This window comes from Sander lucioperca, chromosome 19 (genome assembly GCF_008315115.2).
Source record: "Sander lucioperca isolate FBNREF2018 chromosome 19, SLUC_FBN_1.2, whole genome shotgun sequence".
Taxonomy (NCBI): Eukaryota; Metazoa; Chordata; class Actinopteri; order Perciformes; family Percidae; genus Sander; species Sander lucioperca.
Window position 1 is genome coordinate 30,607,213 of NC_050191.1, and position 13,139 is coordinate 30,620,351.

The 13,139-nt window shown below is 38.9% G+C and overlaps 1 protein-coding gene across 4 annotated transcripts in view; it reads left to right on the forward strand.

Moving 5' to 3' along the window:
* The window catches only part of xrn2 (5'-3' exoribonuclease 2), a 44,252-nt gene that overhangs the window by 14,579 nt on the left and 16,534 nt on the right, over positions 1-13,139 (forward strand). For all 4 annotated transcript variants that reach the window (XM_031293005.2, XM_031293006.2, XM_031293007.2 and 1 more), the window contains exons 19-27: positions 4,241-4,348; positions 5,695-5,784; positions 6,024-6,096; positions 6,364-6,447; positions 7,679-7,776; positions 10,109-10,188; positions 10,340-10,396; positions 11,431-11,499; positions 12,926-13,054. In XM_031293005.2, coding sequence (XP_031148865.1) covers positions 4,241-4,348; positions 5,695-5,784; positions 6,024-6,096; positions 6,364-6,447; positions 7,679-7,776; positions 10,109-10,188; positions 10,340-10,396; positions 11,431-11,499; positions 12,926-13,054 — 788 coding nt within the window. The remainder of the gene's footprint in view (positions 1-4,240; positions 4,349-5,694; positions 5,785-6,023; positions 6,097-6,363; positions 6,448-7,678; positions 7,777-10,108; positions 10,189-10,339; positions 10,397-11,430; positions 11,500-12,925; positions 13,055-13,139) is intronic.

The window sequence follows — 13,139 nt, forward strand, 5'->3', positions numbered from 1 at the left end:
ACTCTGCTTCTGACTGGCTAGTAGTCCTTACCTAGGTACTGTCAGGACACGCCCTCATACTCTGCTTCTGACTGGCTAGTAGTCCTTACCTAGGTACTGTCAGGACACGCCCTCATACTCTGCTTCTGACTGGCTAGTAGTTCTTACCTAGGTACTGTCAGGGCACGCCCTCATACTCTGCTTCTGACTGGCTAGTAGTCCTTACCTAGGTACTGTCAGGACACGCCCTCATACTCTGCTTCTGACTGGCTAGTAGTTCTTACCTAGGTACTGCACATGTCCGACTCCCAACAAAGATGTTACAGCAGTGAGAGGTCTCACTCTGTAGCTAAAACAGAGAGCTCAACACACAGGGTGAAAAGAGGAGCTGCAGCAATGTGCAGTACAACAAAAATATGGTGTTTTTATGAAAATTAAACCATGTAAACCTATTCTGATATAACCTCTAAATACAATTATGAACCTGAAAATGAGCATAATATGAGCACTTTAAGTTTTTAACCATTCAGTTTACAGTTGATCATCTCAGATCAAACTGACTCATTCTGTCTATAATAAAGAAGACACAGAATGGACGACCAGTGTTTTTAAACAGAGCGACAGTTTTTCTTTTTCTTTTTTTTTTTTTTTGTTGTTGAAAGTCAAGAACTCCTTACTGTCGAGTGTCTCAACAAATAAACCTCCACACCGCAGAGATATCACTATCTCCACTTTATTGTTTGCAGTGTGATTATACACTAAATCATTTTTATTGTTGTAAAATATTGATCTTTATCTCAAAATGAAATTATCAGCTGTGGGCCCTCTTCAGAATAGCCGGGGGCGTCTCGGGCTGAGCCGGGGGGGGATTTGTTCGTGCTGATTGTGAGCTGTCTATATGCACGCTCGGTGTTGACTCCACATGTTCGCCAATCCAAAGCCCCTCTCAGGGGGGCCGTTCTGGATGAATTCATTAGCGGGCCCTCCGCGGACGGGGACGTGTCTGCTCTCTGCTGCAACACATTCACGGTTCTATCGCCTCTCTCTCCCACCCCCCTACCGAGTTACTGTCACGCACACCTCGCCGAATGATCCGAACGGGGTTTATCCAAAACACAAAATATTTAAGTTTAACCCCAAATGAGAAGAGTTTTCTAAATAATAGGACTGAGCAGCAAAATAATCAACTTTCCTGATTTTAATCCTAATCTTTTTTTGTAAAATTATCCAACATTGATTCTTAAAATCTCAAGATCAGACTTTGTGTCTGTGTCGTTAACTCCTGGCTGTGGTTCCTTGTTACATATGGTAGCTTTATTGTCCGTGGTTGCCTAATTGGTCTTTTTTTTGTATTGGGTCCACTGAATTGCAACTAATGCTGTCTAACACAACAGGCCTGTAAATAAAATCCTCCTCCATGAAGGTTATAAAGTTATTTTTTTGTTGATTTAACTTTATGGTCATTTGCGCTACTGTTGATTGTCTAAGAGTATAGTGAGAGGTGTTTAAACTAAATATGAGAGACCTTTTTAGGAGGATTTCTTTCAGATGTCATCACTTTTCCAAAGATGTATCTATAATTTGCACTTTAAACATAATGTCCTATTCAGAGGTTCAGGAAGTTTTCCTTTCTTGTGGAGTAAAAGTAAATTTAGGTTCCCAGCACACAATCTGACAAGTGTGTATGGGATATTGTTTTTATTCTGATTTACTTAAACCTTTTTTCTAATTTAGTTTAAAACAAATTGAATCTAGACTTGGATCGAAATCGAATAGAATCAGCAGATCATCACACGTCTTAAATCTTCTGTCTACTTTAATCGACAGCTTAGATATTACTTATTAATCATGCATTTTGTCATATTTGGTTTGTAAAGGCCACTCGGTTTATATTTTAAACAGAACTGATGGTCCTTAAACGTTCTAGCCAACCTGTGTGAAACACAAAAAATATTTTCCATATTTTTAGCAATGAGGGATCGTGTATGATTGAAGCCAACAAGAATCTTTTTTTAAATGTTTTGACATGTCGGTAGATCAATATATAAAATAATCAGACTGATATTCAGCGTGGTAAGTTGTGTTCCACTGTTACATCTGACAAAACTCTTCATGTAAAAAAACTTTCAACAACTCATTTCATTTGTTTTTTTATTGTTTAGCACTGGATTTGTTTAACTAAAATTGAAATCATTGAGACTAGAGCTGACATTGTTAATTAGATGGATTGAGAATTAATCCTCAACTATTTAATACCCAGTTGATTGGTTTTTTTATGTCAAATTTGCTGTTTGAAGTTTCTCACGTGATGATTAATGTTTCTGTTTTTATATGTGATACACAATACAATACAACTTTTATTGTCAGCCAGGGCTGAAAAAAAAAAAAAAAGTAAATAGACATATATACACAGACATAAACACCCAAGTAAGGAAACCAAGCATACATGTATAACAACAGAAAATTACATGAACATACACACAGACAAGGTCTTGGAGACTTGTAACCCTGAATAAGTACTGCACTGGATTTAATGTAGCTGGTTTAACAATAGGATAGATTGATGTATGAAAGACTCGGTCTCGATTAAAGGCATGAACTCTGAAGCTGATATTCTCTGTGCAAAACATGTGAGGAGTCATTTAAAATATTCCTGGCCAGTCTGAGCATACTATTATTGTGAGCTTCCTGAAAGGAGCGTGCTACAGGTAGTCCCCAAATTTTAATTTGATCAAATAGCTTTGTTTTATTTTTAACTGATAGGCTACTCAGCCAAGCAGTGCTACAGTAGAGCATGACACTCTGAATTACTGATGTGAAAAACAAAGATGATTTGGCTATCGTTGTAATTGACATAAAAAAAGTTAACATCTTTGGGTTTTGGACACTTGGATTGGCCGTCACCTTCCCATAATGATAAATCAGAAAAATAATAATTGATGATGAAAGTGTTTTATTAGTTGCAGCCCTAAAGCGGGCAACAGAAGTATTTTTAAACTCAAAGACTCGATAGGATTAAATCCTCCACGGGAGGCTACAGGGAATCTTTGCCCGGCTTTTCGTTACACTCGTTGATTTCCTTTGATAACGTGCTGAGCTTTTCTCCTTGTCAGATGTTGAGAAAAACGACAGCAACTGTAATTATTTGTATTGTTTCGGTTTGTGGTCTTTGACCCCCAAGGTCACAAATGAATTTCTCCTTGGGACAAAACGCGTCGTCACATTACCATAAATGATCTGTGCCATTATTTGAGCGTGGAGATTGGAGCCTCCTCCAGCTTTTATCATGGTAAAGTCCCATATTATCATTTGAATGACCATCTTTAATAATAGAGTGGCGAGATTGGCTGAGCTGTGAGGATCGGTGGATTTATCAGAGAGGGTCTCGTCTTCTCAGAGGTGGACTGTGGGAAGTGAAGGTCGTTGTTCAGTGCGATACGTGTTTATTCAGGAAGGATAAGTGGTCCCGAATGCTGGATCTGCAGGGTTGACATTTCTATCGCTCCTCTTCTTCTTTGCTCTCACATAAACATTTGAAAAAACACAGAGCTGAGGAGGAGGATGGTTTTTGAGATGCCTCTCAGCAGGGGAATATTTTGTCCCCCAGACGCTCAAGGGTTCACAGTACAGTCTATTTTTCCAAGGACTGGATCGGTTTCAGCTCCACTGTAGATCAAGCAACATAAATGAACCCCCCCCCCCCCCCCCCCACATGCCATCAACATCGGAGTTTGAAAGGCGGTATAACAGTTTGAAATGCACTCCGTCTGATCAAGTTTCAGGTTTTTAAATGTCAGCGTAGCCACGTCTGCTGAGCAGATTGGATTTAAAGCTTTGGGCTGCAGGGGAACATTTGTGGGGGGAAAAGGGCAAAGAAAAGCTTTTCATTTTGTCAGTCAGGAAATTACTTCCAAGTCACTTAAAATGTTCTGCCACACAAAGAGAAAAGCAACTAATCAAAACCTGCTACTAACTGTTGGCTGTAGAGCCGACATTAAATCAAACAGAATTTAGTTGACAGATGATTAATCATCACAAAAAAGCCAAACATTTTCGGGGTCAGCTTCTCCTTTTCTGTTTTATAAAATAGACTAAAACAATTACAAATAATCCACAGATCAATCATTTGTGAAGATAATTATTAGTTGCAGCCTTGGTTAAAATGCTAAATGCACAAGCTGTGCCGCTCACGGCCTGTTTGGGATTTCTTCTGACATGTGGAGTGATATTAAAGTCTGATCCTTTCTGTGTTGATCTGCAGGGCTGTGCCTCCTGGAAGTGGTACTTCCCGTTCCACTACGCTCCGTTCGCCTCCGACTTCAAAGACATCAAAGGCATGTTCACCGACTTTGAGAAGGACACCAAACCGGTAAGAATGGACTAAACCCTTACTTCTCTACTTCTTTCTTTTGTTGTCCCTGTTCTTTTGTCTCCTCTCCACCTCCAGATCACGATTTTTTTTGTTGAGTAATTACAATCAAATGCTGGTAAACTCATTGCAAAGTCAAGTCATTTTGTGTGATGCCATCGTGAAGGCGTTATTCTAAAGATCCACTAAGATGTATCTGCTTGTACACGCCTGTTTTAAAGCTGGGGTTGGCAGATTTCAGGAAAAGGCAAAATAGACGACAGGATTGTAAAACCCTTCCCTCCTCCTGCAGCTCTCCCCTCTCTGTCGTTAGCCCCTCTCTTCATACAGTAACCTGTACGAGTACTAGTCATTCATTTCAATCATCCCCATTGTCACTGTTATCCCGATGCTGTTATCTAAGCTGTTTTCTTTGTAAAGCCCTTTTGAGATGACCTACTGTGATTTGAGGCTCTAACTCGCTACAGAACATGATCTTCGATTAGCCCCAGCTGTGAGCTACGGTTAGCGGAAGGCTCAACTGTTAGCAACATTTTCTCTCCATCTCCTGATATTGACACATGTATTGCCTTTATTGTCAAACACTCTTTTCGACTCTCTTTGAAAAGTCAATCTTCCTTTTATTTCGGGTTGCTTTGCAGTGTAGGAAGTTGTTGCCAATGGTGGAATTGCAACTTTTTCAGCAGGATTTGCCGCCATTAAATCAGGCTTTCAGTATCTCTAGAGACGTGCGTCTGCATTTGTAGAACAGCCAATAAGATATCTCTGTCTTGTTCGTTCTCTCTCGCTCTCTCGTTCTCTCTCTCGCTCTCTCGTTCTCTCTCTCGCTCTCTTGTTCTCTCTCTGAAACGACCTGGGATTAGCTGAAATCTCGTGTCACAGGCTAGATTTTCTAAAGCCTGAAAATAGCCTAAAGGAGATGCACAAGTCTAGCTTGGTTTTCTATGACCACTTTAATTACATTATGCTGACAGATTATTGTAGAAATGTTGCCCAATGGTGCCAAAAAACAACTGCCTTTCCCAGCTTTAACTTTTGTCTTTTTGTATTAAATAAGAAATAAAAAATGGGAATGCAGGATAAAATACTTTTAAAGAAAAGTACAGTGCTTGGAAATGACATGAAATGAGAAGTCTATCACCTCACATTAGCACACATATGTGTTTATATTGTGTCCTGGATCACAATAAGAAGTTAAATATTGGCCGATAATAAATCAGGGTGAATTGACATCTCTCTCTCTTTCCTGGACGTGAGTAATCCTCGTTACAATGATGTTCAATAAAAACGAGACCAGACTGTTGAACCGCTGAGTGAGTATGAGTGTGTAAATTACTTGTGTGCAGTTCAAGCCACTGGAGCAGCTGATGGGAGTGTTTCCTGCCGCCAGCGGCAACTTCCTGCCCCCAACATGGAGGAGCCTCATGAGCAGTCCTGTAAGTGTTGAGTCCACAAGGATGTGCAGAGAGATCCGGACATTGTTGTGACAATTTAGAGGTCTTTAAAATTGAGTCGAGCTATGTTTGGCTAATACAGATACCGAAATATTTTCTTTGTTATATGCTCACTTTCTTGCAGCAGAATAGTTTTCTCTCAACCTCGGCCTCATCTTTTTACAAGTTGTAGTTTTTCCAAGTCTCTTCACCTTTTATTTCAAACACTACTTTTGACACAGGATTCTCCCATCATTGACTTCTACCCCGACGACTTTGCCATTGATCTCAACGGCAAGAAATACGCCTGGCAGGGTGAGTCACCTTCCCACTCAAAAACCCAGCTTTCATTTCTAACAGTCTAGTTCCAGCTGTTTTTATATCTGTATTGTGAATAAACACCTGCTGGGATTCTACAAGGGACACATGGTTAATTCCTGCCCATGCTGTGTCTTTGTTTGTTTAAAAAATATCCAGTAGTTTCTTCCTGCCCTGGCGTACAGTTATGTCACTCAAGTGGGTGGAGCATATAACAAACACTACAGGCCGTTAAATTCCCTTTATATGTGCTTAATTTTGAAGGCGTGGCCTTGTTGCCTTTCGTGGATGAACGTCGGCTGAGGGCGGCTCTGGCAGACGTTTACTCCGACCTCACACCCGAGGAAGGTGAGTCCAAACATCATGGTGTAAAAACTCTGGATTTCTGTTTTGTAATGAACTTAAATAATCTGTTATAAGAAATGTTTCTGTGTTAAGGTGATTTAGTGTTTGGCAGACGTAGCTTTCATAGTCATGATTGCCACTAGGTCTCTAGGTGAATCTTAGTCCACTAAGATTTCTTTAGTCGATTAGGCCTTTATTTTTTTTTATTTTTTTACACTTTCATACTGAGTGATTTGAAGATATAGATATACATAGATTGAATTTACTATGTATAACTGTGAGGAGATTGTACTTATGTAGAGAAGTCTTAACTAAAGAATCTTGTGCTCCAGGACTGTTTATAACTTTTAATAATAGAAAAACTTCAGTTGTAGCTTTTCTCTTTTTAGTTATGAGCCACAGCCATTTACATTTTATTATTTAATTATAGGGCAACTGTACGGTGACACATTTCAGATGAATGTTTAAAGTAGGGCTGCACAATTAATCGCAATTTTATCGAAATCGCAATACGGACTAGTGCAATATCCACATCGCAGAGGGGTGCAATATTTGTTAAAGGCAAAATATGTGTCAAACCATTCTGAATGAAGTATTGTGGCGCTGCAGAGACATCCCGGCCTACAGATCTACAAATTCTGTCCTACAGACTACAGAAAACATCTTTTGTTTGGTACAGATCCTCGCAAAAATCACACTATAGTCATTTACATTTTTTAAGATTTACTATTAGTCAATGAGAATGAGAATAATGATACAAACATGATCATTCCCTTCAATATCGTGAATCATATTGCAATCGCAATATCAGTCAAAATAATCTCAATTAGATATTTTCTTCATATCTTGCAGCCCTAGTTTAGTTTTATTGGGACAAACTCAAGACCTCTAACAACCATTTAAAATACTTTGATTGTACAAGCTGCTATGACCACAGGGAAGAAAACAATTTGACTAAATGAAAAGTACCTCATTTATTTAACATGTTAGCTGTTTTCTCTCTGTTTTGGATGATGAGTATATCCAAAAAACATTTACTGTTGGCTCATCTTCTTTCTTCCTTCTGTCCTGCGGACTTTGCTCATCTGTTTCTGTTATGTTGGTATTTGAGACTTTTCTCTTGTCTTTCCGTTCGTCTGTCCTCTCATCCCATCATCTCTCCATTCTTCTACCATCCAGTCTGCCCAGTAATCGCTGTTTTTCCCTCCCTGACCATGTCTGTTCTCTGTTGTAGTGAGAAGAAACAGCCTGGGCAGCGACGTGATGTTTCTCGGGAAGTCTCACCCGCTCTTCGACTTCATCCACGAACTCTACCGAACAGAATCTCACGAGGTAACGATAAATTCAAATCAAACTGTTTTAGGAAATAGTGTATGTTTTTTTTAAGCCTCAAACAGTCTATGCACTTTTAGGCGGCGTTCAGACAGCCTGCGTTGGCTGTCCGACGGTCCGGCAAAAACGCAGGTCTTTCCATTCATTTTGAATGTGGGTAGTGCGTTTAGGCTGCGGCGCAGGGTGCCGCAGGGGCGACGCGCAAAAAAACGCAGCGGGCCTGTGGCGAAAAGTTGAGACCGACTCAACTTTTGGAGGAACGCAACCCCACGTCACGCTGCGGTGGCCAGTCATGTAACCGAAGAACAGACTTGTCAGTGTTTTGAGCTATGACTTGAGGTGGTGTGAGAGTCCCAAAGAGGAAACATCACTGCCTTTATTGCTGCCACAAGAAAGTTTTAAAACACGATGAGGGGGGGAAAAAAAAGTTTGTGTAATAGCTGAATGTTTCCTGGAACGACAAAGCACTCGCTATTTCTCGCTCTGCTGGGAAATAAACATTAATGTATCAATAAGTTTATTTCAACAACATGGGAGTACTTTTAATTTTGGTACTTCAAGCATATTTTGATGCTTATACTTTTGTACCAAGTTTCCCAATTAACTTGACGATAGTTTGTCATAGTTGCGTTGTTTCATTGCTTCTTTAAATTAATATTAAATATTTTTCAAGTGGTGTAATGCATCGTGCAGCTGACAGCCTCCCATCTCAGCTGCCCTGTCATCTTAACACGTGTCTCTAATAATAATAGTAGTCTCTTTCTGTGGTTCTGTGTAAAAGATCTGCATTACTTGCTGCAGATGTTTGTGTAGCTGTGCAGGTGTCGTCTGAGTCGGATTTGGTCTCGTTGATTAATGCATTTGTAAACCAAAGCAAATTGATGTTCAGCCTAATGTTTACTCACTGGGTGAATACTTCTTAATGAGCATTTCTGAACAGTGAAGCAAAACAATACAGCAGCGTGTAAAACTGCAAACTTTACCCAGGACTCATCCGATTTGGCTCAAACTAGACAAGACAGATAACAACACTGCACATATTTAAAGACGGATTCAGCATTTTTAAATTCATAAGCATTATCAAGTGGTTTCTTTTTTAATACAAAGATACACATGTGAAATTTTGTTTATCTACTCAACTGTTAAGTCAAGAAAGATACTGATGACTTATGTATTTTAGAGTTTTACAAAAAGTAGAGCTAAAGCTGTAAAGTTTGTCCTGATGGAGGCACCAGATATACTTTTATAGGGTCATCAAAATGTAGAAAGTTTACTCTGAGGAGCAGGAATGGGATCAAACACTGTGCAGGGTTTTTCCTACAAAGTTTTAGGCACAGCACCCAAACAGTTATGGGCATCAACGTAAGAATGGTTGAATGTAAAATCAATGTGAGCATCAAAACTAACTAAATTACTTTTCTCAAATCTAATGATTGTAGTTGGTTCCCAGTGGACTTTTTTTCTTTTTTTTTGTCTTGTCTTTACGCTTTTTGAGTGTTATTTCTGTAGAATGTGCTCTAGCTTTTCCAACATTTTAGACACAGATATGATAATAATAATAATGGTCCAACATGACGTGCAATTGCTTCCACAAACCTAGGGACAACACTGCAAATGTTATCAGACCCAACGGTTCAAATTCTAATCATAATAATAATCGGGTCATAATAATAATGGTCCAAAAATGATTTGATGAAAAATTGCATTGCAAAACATCATTTTCTTGAGGGAGGAAAAATACGACGCAAAATACGTGCACCTAAGTCTTCCACAAACCTGGGGTAAAATGACAGTTGGTGTGTTTCCATCCATCCAGCTGTTTTTACGAGCTTTTTCAATGTGCGCACAAAAACCTGAGTGCAAACGCAGAAACAAAAAATATCACAAACAAGTTTTTACAGCCGCCTCAATCTGTAGATACGCACTTAAAATGGAATAAAATGGACTCAAAGCCTAACAACACATTTTGGATCACGACTACACAGAAAATACGCGCTGTCTACACAGCCAAAAAAAAAACGTGACTGAAACACCCGTGTAGACACGCCGTTCGATTGTCGATATCTACTGTGCAAAGCTGACACATTGTCCAAAATGGAAAGAGTTCATCCTCTGGGGAACCTAAATGCGATCAGTCAATTTCATGACCAGTATGCTCTTGTTAGCAGGACAAAAACACCTTGAAGTAATTCTCTGGGAGGCACATTATCTAATGAAGTGTGAGGATGAGTAATATTTTAGTGTTGAAGCAAAAGTGGCTATATATTCTGCTAGTCAGTAAATCAAATCACCATTTATTACTTAAAACAAACTCCACTTTTCCCTCCGTTAGGACACTGAGATCCCCGCAGAGCTGTGCCATGGAATCCTAGGTACATTAAATCTTGATGACAACCCTATTTTACCAGATAAGTAAGGAAACGATTGCTTTATTCTCACTTTTGTACATTTCGTCTCATGTTATGTTTTTTTTTTTTGACAAATCTTACACATTGAAGGTGATCCGGTTCAAGTGTGACGACACCGACTTGTTTATTTACTTGTTTTCTGATTTATTCCTCAGGCCAGTGACTTCACCCATCCCAATGCTGCGTGACATTTCACAGAACATTGCAATCGGGTAAGGACCGTCTATCATCCAAATTATTTCTACTGTTTTCTGACAGTTAAAGTCTTAAGAGTGGAACAATGTGCCGTATTTGTAGTACCTTTGTTCCAGGTTGAAATAATCAACATTTGAACACACTTCTCAAACATCGTAAATTGATCTAAATGTTTAAATGGATGGTGGTCATGTCAGTTTTGGGTTCGTGCACTGATACTGTTGCAGCTTCACAGGCTGGATTAGATCCTGTTGTATTTATACATACGTTATGCTTAAAGTTATGCTGCTATTTTTCCTACTTGAACGCCAACTCTGCATGCGGTTGTCTGACTGGAATAACGAGTGCTTGAAATATAAAGTATAGTGTTAGTATAAAGCTGATGTGAAATATGACAGGAGGTGGACACAATAATTTAATGTAATCAAATACAGTAGCCACACAGCAAATCCTTTATTTTTGAAGCTTATAATTAGCGGTGCAGCGAATCATTATAGGTTTATCTGTTGTTCTTTATTTTTCAATTAATCGTGTAAACGTTTAAGGTCAAGATGATGTCTTCAAATGTCTGGTTTTGACCGACCAGAAGTCTGACACTCAAAGATATTTGGATTATAAAACGGAGAAAAGCACCAAATCTTTACATTTGAGACGCTTAAACCAGAGACATTTTTTGCCATTTTGTCTTGATAAAACTGCTGAAATCATTTATTTAAAAAAAACAACTAACATCTTAGTTTTGATAGTAAGTTGGTTCAATCATCGATATCCCATCACCAATTGGCACACGGCTAGACGGGGTCTTATACAAGTGTGCAGCCTTTCTCTCAGAGAGAAAAGACATTTAGGAACGTGGAAAACGACGAGATGAAGTAGACGAGGCAGGCAGAGAAAGACAACACCTCATCACGAGAATAATCCTCTACATCAAACGTCACAAACTCCAGACCTCTGTGTTGAAAGGGAAGATTCTTCCTTATAGAAATGTGAGCTAATGGAACTCTTTTTGTCTTGACTCTTTTTTTGAAAATGATTTTCTTCTGCTTTCCAGCGTGAAGTTCAAGGATCCCCACTTTGCAGATGGCTTTGTGTTCAAGGCGGTCCTCCTTTCTGGAGCCAAGTGAGGGATTTTTCTTTGTTAAACTTTATCTCAGAAATGCTTCATCCAAATATTAAAGCCACTTTCTTTTCAGGTGTGAAAAGACGTTTTCATTTTGCACCCCTCGTAAAGGCTGGAGATATTTAAAAGTCTCAGTAATGTCACTTTTATCAAACACACTGGAGCAAATCCATTCGTTGGATACATTGTTGGTTTTGGGTCTTTTTATGGGATTTGTTGACAATACTAGAGTATAGAATAATATATCGCCAAACAGTCACAGAACTTTATTGGGGTATTCTTTTCTTCATGCGAAACTGTAACACTATTTAACCCCTCAGGCAGCGGCAGTGAGAAGTTACTGCAAACTTTAGTAGATTTAAAAACCTGTCCGTAAAGTTCCTGCAGTACACACCTACTGCTGCTACTCTTAACTAGATTGTAATGTTTTAAACAAAGGACACTGAACATATTTGAGTCCAGTTTAACTCACCTGCTGCTGTTCTAAGATGCAGTTGTGAATTTCAGTTTGAAGGTTTTTTGCATCACTTCCTTTGGACAATTTTCATCTAATGGTATTTTCACTATTATTCTTATTATTTTATTCATTATTTTTTTATATTAGTTATTAGTTACAAGTCTATCAGGTGTTTTTGATAATTGTTTAGTCCATGTAAATGGCTAAATCAGGGGTCTTCAATGTTTTTTTAAGCCAAGGACCCCTTAACTGAAAGAGAGACGGAGCAGGGACCCCCTATTACATATTGTATAAAATTAAGTTGCATATTAAACTACAATAACGTGTAGGGTGGCCTAAAGCCTTTATACATACATTTTTTGCATAGAATACTAAGCTATTAAAATTATTGTTTTTATATTTCATGTGGCACAGTGAATCCTTAGGATTAAACTATCTGTGGATAGTAAGCCTGTCATCAGTGAGCTTTTTTCACAAATAGGTTGATTTATATTTGCTAATAATATGTCAGATTCATGTGAAGACATTGACATTTTTTGAATAAAAAAAAAACAATGAACAATAATTTGGTGGCCCCCCTGCAGTAACTCTGAGGACCCCCTAGGGGTCCCGGACCCCCTGTTGAAGACCTCTGGTCTAAATAATAAGTTAGAGGCCATCGAAGAGCCCTCAGTGATGTCTTCAAAATGCCTATTGTGTATTTTTACCTAAAATAGTCTTGTTTAAAATAATCCGGGGGGAGTACACCAACACTTTGTGTTTTGTGGGATAATAATTTCATATTCATTATTCATCATAATTTGAATACATTTTCTGTTTATTGGTAAATTGAGAAACATCTGCTTGAGCCAAACAAGAGTCTGCAGGATTTCAGTTAGAGATGACGGCGCTCTACTCTCTGTGATTTTTAAAGTATTTTCACATAAAAAAAATCTTTCGCTGTGCATCTTAACTCTGTTTTTGTTTCAGGATGCCCAATAAGGTCCTGAAGCCAGGGGACTGGGAGAAGGGGAACAGGGAACCATGGAGGCCCCAGCTGGGCTTCAACCAACACCGGCAGCAGGCTCACCTGGACCAGTCCGGCTTCCGTGCTCTGGGGTAAGCTTCTCGGCTACTTTTTACAGCCATTAAAACATTGCGAAAGTTACAGCCTTATAAGTAAATAATATAAAAAAAATCGTTT